This window comes from Cyclopterus lumpus, chromosome 12, assembly GCF_009769545.1.
Source record: "Cyclopterus lumpus isolate fCycLum1 chromosome 12, fCycLum1.pri, whole genome shotgun sequence".
In the NCBI taxonomy this organism is placed as follows: Eukaryota; Metazoa; Chordata; class Actinopteri; order Perciformes; family Cyclopteridae; genus Cyclopterus; species Cyclopterus lumpus.
The window spans coordinates 2,336,446-2,349,414 of NC_046977.1; the positions used below are offsets into that span (position 1 = coordinate 2,336,446).

At 46.7% G+C, this 12,969-nt stretch overlaps 1 protein-coding gene across 2 annotated transcripts; it reads left to right on the plus strand.

Moving 5' to 3' along the window:
• The first annotated feature begins 303 nt into the window (after positions 1-303).
• Positions 304-12,676, plus strand: ptpn11a (protein tyrosine phosphatase non-receptor type 11a). Of its 2 annotated transcripts, XM_034546811.1 has the most exons (16): positions 304-419; positions 1,698-1,820; positions 3,038-3,232; positions 4,645-4,837; positions 6,230-6,349; positions 6,430-6,543; positions 7,280-7,376; positions 7,491-7,588; positions 7,878-8,036; positions 8,506-8,637; positions 8,913-9,067; positions 9,463-9,530; positions 10,189-10,340; positions 10,428-10,546; positions 10,666-10,771; positions 12,319-12,676. In XM_034546811.1, exons 1-15 carry the CDS (start codon positions 406-408, stop codon positions 10,733-10,735), a joined length of 1,809 nt encoding a protein of 602 aa, XP_034402702.1. In that variant the 5' UTR covers positions 304-405; the 3' UTR covers positions 10,736-10,771; positions 12,319-12,676. The 2 variants fall into 2 exon arrangements, with proteins under 2 accessions (XP_034402702.1, XP_034402703.1); XM_034546812.1 differs by lacking the exon at positions 10,666-10,771.
• Positions 12,677-12,969: the final 293 nt, after the last annotated feature.

The following is a 12,969-nucleotide window of genomic DNA, read 5'->3' on the forward strand; positions in this document are numbered from 1 at the left end:
TGTAACAAAAACAAAAAAAAATCCGCGCACCCCTCTAATCTGTCGCATGTTTGGTGACGTCCAATAATCGACGTGCCGAGAAGTCTACGAGGCCTACAGACTTTTTTTTTTTTTTTTTTTTTTTTTTGTTCAACTCATAGAATAATTATTGTTTTCCAGTTTCTTCTCAGTTTCCGTGACTGGGTTTCGGTCCCCCATTTTTTTTTTTCACCGGCTGCGAACCGATGAAGCAGTTTATTCTGTGAACGAAGCGGAAACGGGGGTTCAGGGGGGGGGGCGGCGGTGGAGAGAGAGAGGGGGGGGGGGAGGAGGGGGGGGCGCGCGAGAGAAAGCGTCTCGGCCAGCTAGGCTGCAGCTTCTGCTAAACCTGCCAGCGAGGAAGCGAGAAGACCAACACCAAAGAAAATGACATCCCGGAGGTAAGAAGGAGAACAATGGCCGCTGATTGTGTTCGCGGAGGAAGCTCACTTTAAACTGACCTCGGCTGTCTGTCCGTAAACTAGCTGCGTGTACACACACACACACACACACACAACAACAAAAAAAACCAGCTGAGTAGCTAGTTAGCTGAGGAGCGCTTCATTTAACACACCGGTGTTACGGTGTAACGGGCGACCGTGCTAACTCGTCTGAGGAAGGATGTGGCGGTTAGTAAACAACCGGCTGGGAAGCGGCCGCAGTGACGTTAGAGGGGTTATTTTAGGGAGATTGGAGGTGTTAATGCGAGGTGGATAAAACGCACGCGCACGGGGAAGGGAAGTGCTCGTTAAAAGTAGAATAAAACACCTTCTTAGTGCCACGAAAACGGGAGTAGTTTTACTTTTTTAATTTTATTAGTTACTTAAAAACGATATAAAAATGTGATCGACAAATAAAGTATAATGTTTTATTATAGGTTAATAAAAACGTTGTTTATCTCTGCTAATTAAACCCATTCATGCATCAATAATTATCATCTAATCATACAATGTTTATGATTATGGGATGGGCCATTCTGCACAATGAGTACTTCTATGTTTAGTATATGTTAATTCTTTGTTCTTTTACTTGAGTACAGTATTGCATTTAGTTTTTAACTTGGAATAGAGTTGTTATACTCTGTTTTAGGGCTGATTTGTACTTCAGGTTTACTACTAGTACTTTGTCCACTACTACTATCTGTCATATAATACACAATAGAATGTATACACAGTTGTACAACCAGAGTGGAGAAACAGAATACAAACGCATCATTAAAGTAAATATTAATTATAGATGATATATTACTAAACCTCAGCAAAGTGAATCAGATTTGTGGTAGTTTTTGGTGCATGTTGCTAAAAAAAAAATAGTGAGCGAGAATGAAGAAGTACTTGGATAAGAGGACGGACTGTTTGTACACACAACACTGGAGGGTACTATATTCAACATGGAGAGGGGCGAACAAAGGCAGGCCGAACACTGGCTGATGGTGTGAACCAGACAGACAGTGGGCGGAGGGGGGGGGGGGGGAGTCCGGTGCAAAGGAACAGTGATACTTAAAAAGACAGAAAATGTTATGTTTGTTATGTGTTCTGTATTTCTTTTTATTTAAGACACATTTTGAAAGGTGAAGTTTTGGTGCAACTGCAGTTTTTATTTTTGCATCTTTTAAAAGTTTTCAGATAAATAAAATGGGGGATGTTGTTTTTTTTTCTTTTTTCCTCCTCTTCTTCCAGGTGGTTCCACCCCAACATCACAGGTGTGGAGGCTGAAAACCTGCTGCTGACTCGAGGGGTGGACGGGAGCTTTTTAGCCCGACCCAGCAAGAGCAATCCAGGAGACTTCACCCTCTCAGTGCGGTACGTGATGCATTCAGCTTGATGCTGACTGTTGGGTTCTCTTATTTTGAAAGTATTGTTGCCTCCCCTTGAGCATACGTGGATGTCGAGGCGGGTCATTTCCTGGTTTTTATTCATGTAGTTTATTTAATAGTCTCTTTTTTTCTTTTTTTAAACCAAGCGTAATAACTTTTCGTTAAAATAGTCCTTCGTTGAGTGAATTTTTCCAAACAAGAAGGTGATAAATGTTTTCTAATGCTTGTAAATGTTTGTTTTGCATCACTAACGTTTCAGGCGAATGAAACGCGCACCGGCAACGAGATGAAAGGAGTACGTTTGCGTAAAGGGCATCGTGACTTGATGTTAAATACATTCCACCTGCTTCGCTTTCAGCAGGCCGTCGGCCGGCTCGCTAAATGCTGCGCTCATCAATATTTCAATATTCTCAATAGTTGGCGGCCAGCCGGGGAGCCGCCGAGGGGCCAGATGTTTCCCACCGAGGCTAAAGGGAGAGTCAATATTGGACTTCACGCCGGTGTCGCTCTGCAACTGTTTGCTCGTTTAACAGCTTTAAAAAATAATATAATTAGAAAGCGTGAACCCTGCTGGCGTGAAGCCAGTGTCCTCCAAAGAAGGAAGTCCTTTTACTCGTAAAAAAAAAAGAAAAGAAAAAGAGATGGTTTGTGGTCCCGAGTCTCACATTTCTGGAAGATGACGTATCGTTAACTCGGTTTAGCTGACGCAGTCACAAGTTATTTGCGTCTCATCGTTTTTACTTTATGTGGAAACAACTCGGAGGAGACTCGGTCCGCTGCCGGGATCGAACCGCCGCTTCTCCGTTCAGGCTCATTTGTACCGAAGCTTCAGATCTGTCACAAAGTTCTTCCTTTTCCATTGTCTGGGACGCCGGTGGTCCACCAACGACGACTCGGCAGTTTTTATTTTTGGTGTGCGTCACAAAAACGTGGAGCGTTTCCTTTTTTTAAGACCTTTTTAAATATCAGCGCCTTTTTGAATAGTTTCTTCTTCCAAATAACAGATGTTTTGTGTGTTTTTTTGTTTGTTTTTTACATTCTTGGTCATACTATATAATTACGTCATTTTAATTTTCATTATGACTGCAGCACTTTTCAGTGAGGAGATACTTCACGTATTAGTTTGATTTGTTTTTATTTATTTGTGTCCCTGATTTGACAATTTGTGCTTTTTTTTTTTTCTTCTTCTTTTTCCTTCTGCAGGCGAAATGGAGCCGTCACTCACATCAAGATCCAGAACACCGGCGACTACTACGACCTGTACGGCGGGGAGAAGTTCGCCACCCTGGCGGAGCTGGTGCAGTATTACATGGAGCACCACGGGCAGCTGAAGGAGAAGAACGGAGACGTCATCGAGCTCAAGTACCCGCTCAACTGTGCGGACCCCACGTCGGAGAGGTGGGTGCCGAGTGAGGACTGAAGAAGACCAGAAACTAGAGACGGAGACCAGAAACTCATGTTTACTGGGGGAGTCATTTATATAGACTTCTGTCGCCCCCTGGTGGTCAGGAGAGAGAATGCAGCTTTAACACATGAAGCGTAGACTTCTATACAACCAGAGGAGTCTCCCCCTGGTTGTCAGGAGAGAGAATGCAGCTTTAACACATGAAGCGTAGACTTCTATACAACCAGAGGAGTCACCCCCTGGTGGTCAGGAGAGAGAATGCAGCTTTAACACATGAAGCGTAGACTTCTATACAACCAGAGGAGTCGCCCCCTGGTGGTCAGGAGACAGAATGCAGCTTTAACACATGAAGCGTAGACTTCTATACAACCAGAGGAGTCGCCCCCTGGTGGTCAGTAGAGAGAATGCAGCTTTAACACATGAAGCATAGACTTCTATACAACCAGAGGAGTCGCCCCCTGGTGGTCAGGAGAGAGAATGCAGCTTTAACACATGAAGCATAGACTTTTATACAACCAGAGGAGTCGCCCCCTGGTGGTCAGGAGAGAGAATGCAGCTTTAACACATGAAGCTTAGACTTCTATACAACCAGAGGAGTCGCCCCCTGGTGGTCAGGAGAGAATGCAGCTTTAACACATGAAGCATAGACTTCTATACAACCAGAGGAGTCGCCCCCTGGTGGTCAGGAGAGAGAATGCCGATTTAACACATGAAGCTTAGACTTCTATACAACCAGAGGAGTCGCCCCCTGGTGGTCAGAAGAGAGAATGCAGCTTTAACACATGGCTGATTCAACTTGCAGCAAAACATTCTTATAGCTACAGTCTTTTTTTTTAACATTAAAACCAGCTCCATACAAAGTAAGGTATTGATATACAGTTTTACAATTTCCACTAGGTCTGTTAAGTTAACTAATCAGATCATCCATCTTCAACCGCTTAGTCCGGGCAGCAGACCCAGCAGGCTGACCCAGACTTCCCTCTCACCCGCAACACTTTCCAGCTCTGGCTCCAAGACCAGCTGGGAGATATAATCCCTCCAGCGTGTCCGGGGTCTCCTCCCAGTTGGACGTGCCTCAGGCGTCCAGGAGGCATCCGAATTAGATGCCCGAACCACCTCAGCTGACTCCTAGTAGCGGCTCAACTCCAAGCTCTAATCAGTTCAATTCAGTGTCATTTAATTTAAATCGATTCAATTTATTTGCGGACAATAATAAAAACAAAAAATCAATAAACAAAAAAAAAAAACTAAACTCTGTCTTTGGCCCTTGATTAACCGAATTTATGAGCCTTAAACATCCGTTCTTACCTCACGGAAACAAAGACGATGCACGGACCCCGAACGTATCTTGACCGTTTGTGTGTGTGTGCGTGCGTGTGTGTGTGTTTGTGTGTCTTTCTGCCAGATGGTTCCACGGACACCTGTCTGGCCGCGAGGCCGAGAAGCTGCTGACGGAGAAAGGGAAGAACGGCAGCTTCCTGGTGAGGGAGAGCCAGAGCCACCCCGGGGACTTCGTCCTGTCGGTCCGGACGGGAGACGACAAGACGGACAGCAGCGACAACAAACCCAAAGTCACCCACGTGATGATCCGCTGCCAGGTAGACGCACCGAGCATCACCTGAATGTCGGGGAACATTAAGACGAGCTGCTGAGAGCCGACGAGGATCCAGATGTTCTGGTTGCTTTTCTCCGGCTTACGAGGTCGTGCTGTTTTCTTTAGGTTGCAGATATTTGTTATTGGAAACGTTTCGCTGCTGTGCAACATGAATACAATGATCCGCGCATGTTTGTGTAACGCCGTCACGTGTGTAGTCCGCTCCGTTTCATACAAGTTGTGTGTCCTCCTGACGCCGGTGCGTCTTGAGGGAGGCTCAAAATGTCCAAAATGTACCTCTCTCGGTCAATGTGTGCAGCAGTGTTAAGCCCCTCCCAGTCTTTTCATGCACTTTTGTAATCAGGTTACTGTTGATCTTCCTGCAGTAAAGTGACTTCACTATGTTCACTGGATTATTTATTTACAAATATTAGATTTAAAAAGCTTTCTCATGAGTGTGGATGAGAGGAGAGATTGTAACACACCAGGTGGGAAACCTGAAAAGTGAAACCTGTGCTTCATGTGTTAAAGCTGCATTCTCTCTCCTGACCATCAGGGGGCGACTCCTCTGGTTGTATAGAAGTCTATGCTTCATGTGTTAAAGCTGCATTCTCTCTACTAACCACCAGGGGGCGACTCCTCTGGTTGTATAGAAGTCTATGCTTCATGTGTTAAAGCTGCATTCTCTCTACTGACCACCAGGGGGCGACTCCTCTGGTTGTATAGAAGTCTATGCTTCATGTGTTAAAGCTGCATTCTCTCTACTGACCACCAGGGGGCGACTCCTCTGGTTGTATAGAAGTCTACGCTTCATGTGTTAAAGCTGCATTCTCTCTCTAGACCACCAGGGGGCGACTCCTCTGGTTGTATAGAAGTCTACGCTTCATGTGTTAAAGCTGCATTCCTCTCCTGACCACCAGGGGGCGACTCCTCTGGTTGTATAGAAGTCTATGCTTCATGTGTTAAAGCTGCATTCTCTCTCCTGACCACCAGGGGGCGACTCCTCTGGTTGTATAGAAGTCTACGCTTCATGTGTTAAAGCTGCATTCTCTCTCCTGACCACCAGGGGGTGACTCCTCTGGTTGTATAGAAGTCTATGCTTCATGTGTTAAAGCTGCATTCTCTCTCCTGACCACCAGGGGGCGACTCCTCTGGTTGTATAGAAGTCTATGCTTCATGTGTTAAATCGGCATTCTGTCTCCTGACCACCAGGGGGCGACTCCTCTGGTTGTATAGAAGTCTACGCTTCATGTGTTAAAGCTGCATTCTCTCTCCTGACCACCAGGGGGCGACTCCTCTGGTTGTATAGAAGTCTATGCTTCATGTGTTGAAGCTGGTTTTCTTGTACATGTTTCTCGTGATGGTAAAACTGGCCTCTTTTCTTTTCTTTTTCTAGCAAGACCTAAAGTACGACGTCGGCGGAGGGGAGAAGTTCGACTCCCTCACCGACTTGGTGGAGCACTACAAGAAGAACCCCATGGTGGAGACTCTGGGCACCGTGCTTCAGCTCAAGCAGGTGAACCTCACGTCCGTTTCATTCATGTCCGCCGGTAAGATGAAAGGTTTCCCTGACTCCTGCTGCCCCCTTCCTTCCAGCCCCTGAACACGACTCGCATTAACGCCGCCGAGATTGAAAGTCGAGTGCGGGAGCTGAGCAAACTGGCGGAGGCCACGGACAAAGTGAAACAGGGCTTCTGGGAAGAGTTTGAGGTGAGTGGTTTGAATCCCACAAGCAGTTTCAGCCCGTTTCCTTGCTGCGAGATATATAAGTTCTGCTCCTCTTTTGGAAAATGAGCCACCGTGACTAGAAGGAGAGAGAAGTGGTACTTGTCTTTAGTGCAGAATAAGTCATGAAAAACTTTGATTTATTTTGTACAAATATTGGAAATACACTTGAATCTATATATCCAACATGTTTCCAAAATGGAGGCTCCCCGTGCTCTTATTTTGAACTATTTAAATGTTACAGCCGCTCTGCAGCCTGAAGTTCAGTCGAAGAGTCACAGATTTTTTTAAAATTTTTTTTACAGGAACTGGTTAAAGCAAAACTATTTTAAATGTGATGAAATATCCCAATTTTAAGCTTCGTTCATGTCGCTTTGCGTTCGTCGCACTTGATGCATTCAGGGACCGTTGGAAATATAAAAACCTGACGATAAAGACCTTTTTTTTTTTTTTTCCATCTGCTGGCTGCGATAAACCGTTTTGGGGTTCAGAGTGTCATCATATTGAATGTTGTTCTATCTTATCGTCACATTTGTTATTGTATGTATTGAATCTTGTCGCATCTTACGATGTCATATTTGATGAAGTTGAATCCTACGGTATCTCGCCGCGTCGCATCTTGTCGTATTGCACCTTGTCGTATCTCATGATGTCATATCTGTCTTGTCGTATTGTTCCTCGCCGCGTGCTGAGACTCTCCCCTCGCTCTCTTTCCGTGCAGACTTTGCAGCAGCAGGAGTGCAAACTGCTCTACAGCCGCAAAGAGGGCCAGAGAGCGGAGAACAAGAACAAGAACCGATACAAGAACATCCTGCCCTGTGAGGAAGATACATTAATAAGAGAGCCCGCTTTCACCCGAGTGCGATTCTAAAAGCTGCAACTGTTTGTTTGTTTGTTTGTTTGTTTGTTTGTTTGTTTGTTTGTGTTCCCAGTCGACCACACGCGGGTGGTGCTTAACGACAGGGAGCCAAGTGAGCCGGGCTCCGACTACATCAACGCCAATATCATCATGGTGGTATCTGCTGTCATGGTAACGTCACACACACACACACACACACACACACACACACTGTACTTGATAACATCAGAATTGTGTTGATCGGTCATTCTGCAGGTTTTCAGTTTTTTTTCTCGTGTGTGTGTGTGTGTGTGTGTGTGTGTGTGTGTGTGTGTGTGTGTGTGTGTGTGTGTGTGTGTGTGTGTGTGTGTGTGTGTGTGTGTGTGTGTGTGTGTGTGTGTGTGTGTGTGTGTGTGTGTGTGTGTGTGTGTGTGTGTGTGTGTGTGTGTGTGTGTGTGTGTGTGTGTGTGTGTGTGTGTAGCCGGAGCTGGACCCGAAGTGCAACAGCACGAAGGTGAAGAAGAGCTACATCGCCACGCAGGGCTGTCTGCAGAACACCATCAGCGACTTCTGGAGGATGGTGTTCCAGGAGAACTCCCGGGTCATCGTCATGACAACCAAAGAGGTGGAGCGAGGAAAGGTGAGCGGCTCGCGCTCGACCGGGAAGAACACCCCATAATACTCTTCTCCTGGTTCCTCCACACGAGCAGAGCGCTGTCATTTTTAATGTCAAATTATATTTTCCTTCAGTGGACGGAGAAATTCGTTGGTCTAAAAAAGTAGAATCCAGAACTTCAAAGTAAAAGTACTTCTTTCACAAAGTTTTATTAGCAATAGTATTTTAATTGTGTAATTCATCATTTTGAGATACTTTTTTCTCGACTTCATTTATTTGATTTGTTGTTACTTACAAAGTATGAATAAACAAATACATTATGATGTTTTTATATGAAGTAATTAAAATGAACCAGCTGCAACATTAAAGTGATTAATCGCACATTAATACTTATAATACAATACTTTTTGTACTTTTATTTGTAGTATTTTCGACACTGTGGCCTGCGGAGGAAAAACCCTTTTCAAAGTAAAAGCCCTGGTGTCTCTTTCAGAGTAAATGTGTGAAGTACTGGCCGGACATGTCGGCCCTGAAGGAGTACGGAGCGATGCGCGTCCGCAACGTCAGAGAGACGTCGGCACACGACTACATCCTGAGGGAACTCAAGCTGTCCAAGGTCGGACAGGTGAGTTGTGTGTGTGTGTGTGTGTGTGTGTGTGTGTGTGTGTGTGTGTGTGTGTGTGTGTGTGTGTGTGTGTGTGTGTGTGTGTGTGTGTGTGTGTGTGTGTGTGTGTGTGTGTGTGTGTGTGTGTGTGTGTGTGTGTGTGTGTGTGTGTGTGTGTGTGTGTGTGTGTGTGTGTGTGTGTGTGTGTGTGTGTGTGTGTGTGTGTGTGTGTGTGTGTGTGTGTGTGTGTGTGTCGTCTTTTTTTTAAAATATAGATTTCTCCTCGCCGTCTCCAGGGCAACACGGAGCGCACGGTGTGGCAGTACCACTTCAGGGCGTGGCCTGACCACGGCGTGCCCACCGACCCGGGCGGCGTCCTGGACTTCCTGGAGGAGGTGAACCTGAAGCAGGAGAGCATCGTGGACGCCGGGCCGATAGCGGTGCACTGCAGGTACGCACACACTCACACACACGCACGCGCACACACACACACGCACGCACACACACTCACACAGGAAACAAATACATTACCCAGAAATCCTCTGTCAGACAACATAAGAGATCAAACGTGTTAAAGTTTGTCTCTCTCTCTCTCTCTCTTACTCGTATTCTCTCTCCCTCCCTCCCTCTCTCATTCTCTCTCTTACTCTTTCTGCTGTCTCTCTCTCTCTCTCTCTCTTTCTCTCTCTCTTACTCTCTCATTCTCACACTCTTACTCTTTCTCTCTCTCCCCCCCCATCTCTCTCTCCCTCTCTCTCCCCCCCCTCTCTCTCTCTCTCTCCCCCTCTCTCTCCCCCCCCCCCTCTCTCTCTCTCTCTCCCCCTCCCTCTCTCTCTCTCTCTTCAGTGCTGGAATCGGGAGGACAGGAACATTTATCGTGATCGACATCCTGATCGATGTGATCAGAGAAAAAGGTGAGTCCATCAAACGCTGCCGTAGTCGGTCCGTCTTTCCATCAGAGGATCGGCGGTTCGATTCCCGGCTCTGCTCGACCCGAGTCCGTGTCCTCGAGCTTAAAACGCTCCATAAACCAAAAGTAGGGCTTGTCTTCATAAACTACTTTATTAAACTGTAAAGAATATTAAATATTAAATGTGTTATAAAGAAACAAAAGGTGTAATATCCTCTAAACTATTGGATTTGGCTGCAGAATATTTACTTAAAATGTAGATTTTTGTTAGACTTCCTGTTTCTAAAGCGTCTAAAAACTAAAACTCCTCCTTTTTGTTTAGTCCTCAGACTCGTAAATAGTGTTTTTATCAATGAATTAATTGACAGTTACGATATTCAGAGGTGTATTTAAGTCTTATTCTAACTTGGCTTTTTAGTTTTTTCTTTTTCTCTTAACGACATGTTTTTTTTAATAATGCGCCCCCCCCCCCTGAGGATCAATAAACCCTTATCTATCTTATGCTCAGCAGCTGGCGCTCAACGACCTCTAAACTAACACAAACTCACATTTATCACCTTCGCGGTCCAGAGCCGTCCGTGTGTTTGTGTCCGCCGTGTGAAAACAGCCGTGTTTGTTTGTTTGTTTGTTTGTTTGTTTGTTTGTTGTTTTGGGTGCTGCAGGCGTGGACTGCGACATCGACGTGCCGAAGACCATCCAGATGGTCCGCTCGCAGCGCTCCGGGATGGTGCAGACGGAGGCGCAGTACCGCTTCATCTACATGGCCGTGCAGCACTACATCGAGACGCTGCAGAGGCGCATCGAGGAGGAGCAGGTGGGCGCCGGGTTACGTCGCTTTTTATTATTTTATTTTTTAAATTCCTGACTCCTAAACTCTCTCTGTTGTCGCTCCTCTCCGCAGAAAAGTAAGATTAAAGGGCGCGAGTACACCAACATCAAGTACTCCTTGTCCGACCTGTCCGGGGGAGAGCAGAGCCCTTTGCCCCCGTGCACTCCCCTCCCGACTCCCACCTGCACAGAGTGAGTACGGAGGCCCGGGAGGCACATTTAAACCTCGCCGCTTAGTGTCTCATGTGTGTGTGTGTGTGTGTGTGTGTGTGCGTGTGCGCGCGCCTGTGTGTGTGTGTGTGTGTTGGCAGGATGAGGGAGGACAGCTCCAGAGTGTATGAGAACGTGGGCCTGATGCCGCAGCAGAAGAGCTTCAGATGAGATTCACCTTTGACCCCAGTGCTCTATCAGTTCCGGGTAAATGAACTGACATGCTGCTCATTTAGAATTAAATAAACAAACACATGAGGCTGTAAATCCTCAAGTTAAACATGAGCCGGCGGTGAAAAGCAACCTTTACTGGGGTTCAAGTAATCTGCATCAAAAGAGCTTATGTCGTTTTTTTGTCTTTAACAACTAAGAATTACCGAAGATTTTACCTTTTTTTAATACTGCACGAGTTTCACATTAAGAGCCTAACGGGAATGAAGGGGCGTTGCCCGCGGACCTTTTTCCCGCGCAGCAGCTGCTCTTGCAAAGTTCGTGCTGCAGCGAGCAGCTCGAACTGTCGTTTGTCACTGAGGCTCCTGGTCGTCTGCAAGCCGTCTGCGTGTCGTCTGTTGTCGTCTGCGTGTGCGCCGTCTTTGTGTCATCTGGGTGACGTCTGCGTGTTTTGTCTGCGTGTTTTGTCTTTGTGACGTCTTTGTGACGTCTTTGTGACGTCTACGTGACGTCTACGTGACGTCTTTGTGACGTCTGCGTGACGTCTTTGTGACGTCTTTGTGACGTCTACGTGACGTCTGCGTGACGTCTGCGTGACGTCTACGTGACGTCTTTGTGACGTCTACGTGACGTCTTTGTGACGTCTGCGTGACGTCTTTGTGACGTCTACGTGACGTCTTTGTGACGTCTGCGTGACGTCTTTGTGACGTCTACGTGTCATCTGGGTGACGTCTGCGTGTTTTGTCTGCGTGTTTTGTCTGCGTGACGTCTTTGTGACGTCTTTGTGACGTCTTTGTGACGTCTTTGTGACGTCTTTGTGACGTCTTTGTGACATCTGCGTGACGTCTTTGTGACGTCTGCGTGACGTCTGCGTGACGTCTGGGTGACGTCTGGGTGACGTCTGCGTGACGTCTGCGTGACGTCTGCGTGACGTCTGCGTGACGTCTAGGTGACGTCTGCGTGACGTCTAGGTGACGTCTGCGTGACGTCTGGGTGACGTCTGCGTGACGTCTGTCTGCGTGACGTCTTTGTGACGTCTGCGTGACGTCTTCGTGACGTCTGCATGACGTCTTCGTGACGTCTGTCCGCGGCTCGGTCGTTGGACAGTGGGTCAGAATATCCTCGGCTTCAGTAGGTAGAGAAACAAAAAGCCAATCGATACGATAAGAACAAATAAATAAACGGAATTAAAAACAACTAAAAGCTGTAAAGAAGACGGATTGTAAAAATGTGATTTTAAAAGCGACAGATTCCGCGAGCCTCATCTCCTCAGGCGGGTCGTTCCATCCTAAGCACAGTGGGGGTGGGGGGGGGGGGGGGTCACACAGGGGTCACACGGGGGTCAACATTTCTGTATCTGGACGTGGTCGTCGTGACGTCTCCCGGTGGTTTGTGGGCGGATGTCATGAAGCTTCGGGTTTTCCAGTGTCGCCATCTTCGATTACATCCGTCTCCATGTCGAGTACATCCTTCTTTTTTTTTTCAAGAATATGTTTAAATATAAAATGTGTGTGTTTTTTAAGCTGTGAGCTAAATAATAAATAAATCATGTTTTATCTTTTTCTTTTTTCGTCTCTCTTCAGGATCTCCATCCCCGACAGTTTTTTCCGCCAGCCGCACCTTGACGCCTGAGACTCGTTGACCGTAATGACGTGGAACAATGGAAACACACACACACACACACACACACACACACACACACACACACACACACACACACACACACACACACGAGAGAGAGAGAGAGGCCAGACACCAGGCTCCTCCTGTGAACATTCTCCCTCTAGTTGAATTCTAAACCACTGTGATGATCATCAGAAGAGCCTCGGAGAAGCCGAACTTACTAAATCCTTTTTGTAACTCTCACTCCTCAGAGGGGGAACCGCCCCGCTGACCTTTGCTCACATTCTTCTGTGTTTATTTTTTGTTATTTACCAAAGGGGGGGGGGGGGGGGGGGGGGGGGGGGGGGGGGGGGGGGGGGGGGGGGGGGGGGGGGGGGGGGGGGGGGGGGGGGGGGGGGGGGGTCAACGGAAATGAGGAGTTTTCTTTTAAACCATGAATTCATCCACATTTCTCATCAGCCATATATATATATATATATATATATATATATATATATATATATATATATATGTAAGTCTCCACTCGTCCTGTTTTAAAGCGGTGGGAGGCCCGCCCCCTTTTTTGTGATTAACGTGTCTGAAGACCTATTGTAGTGTAACACCATATTTAC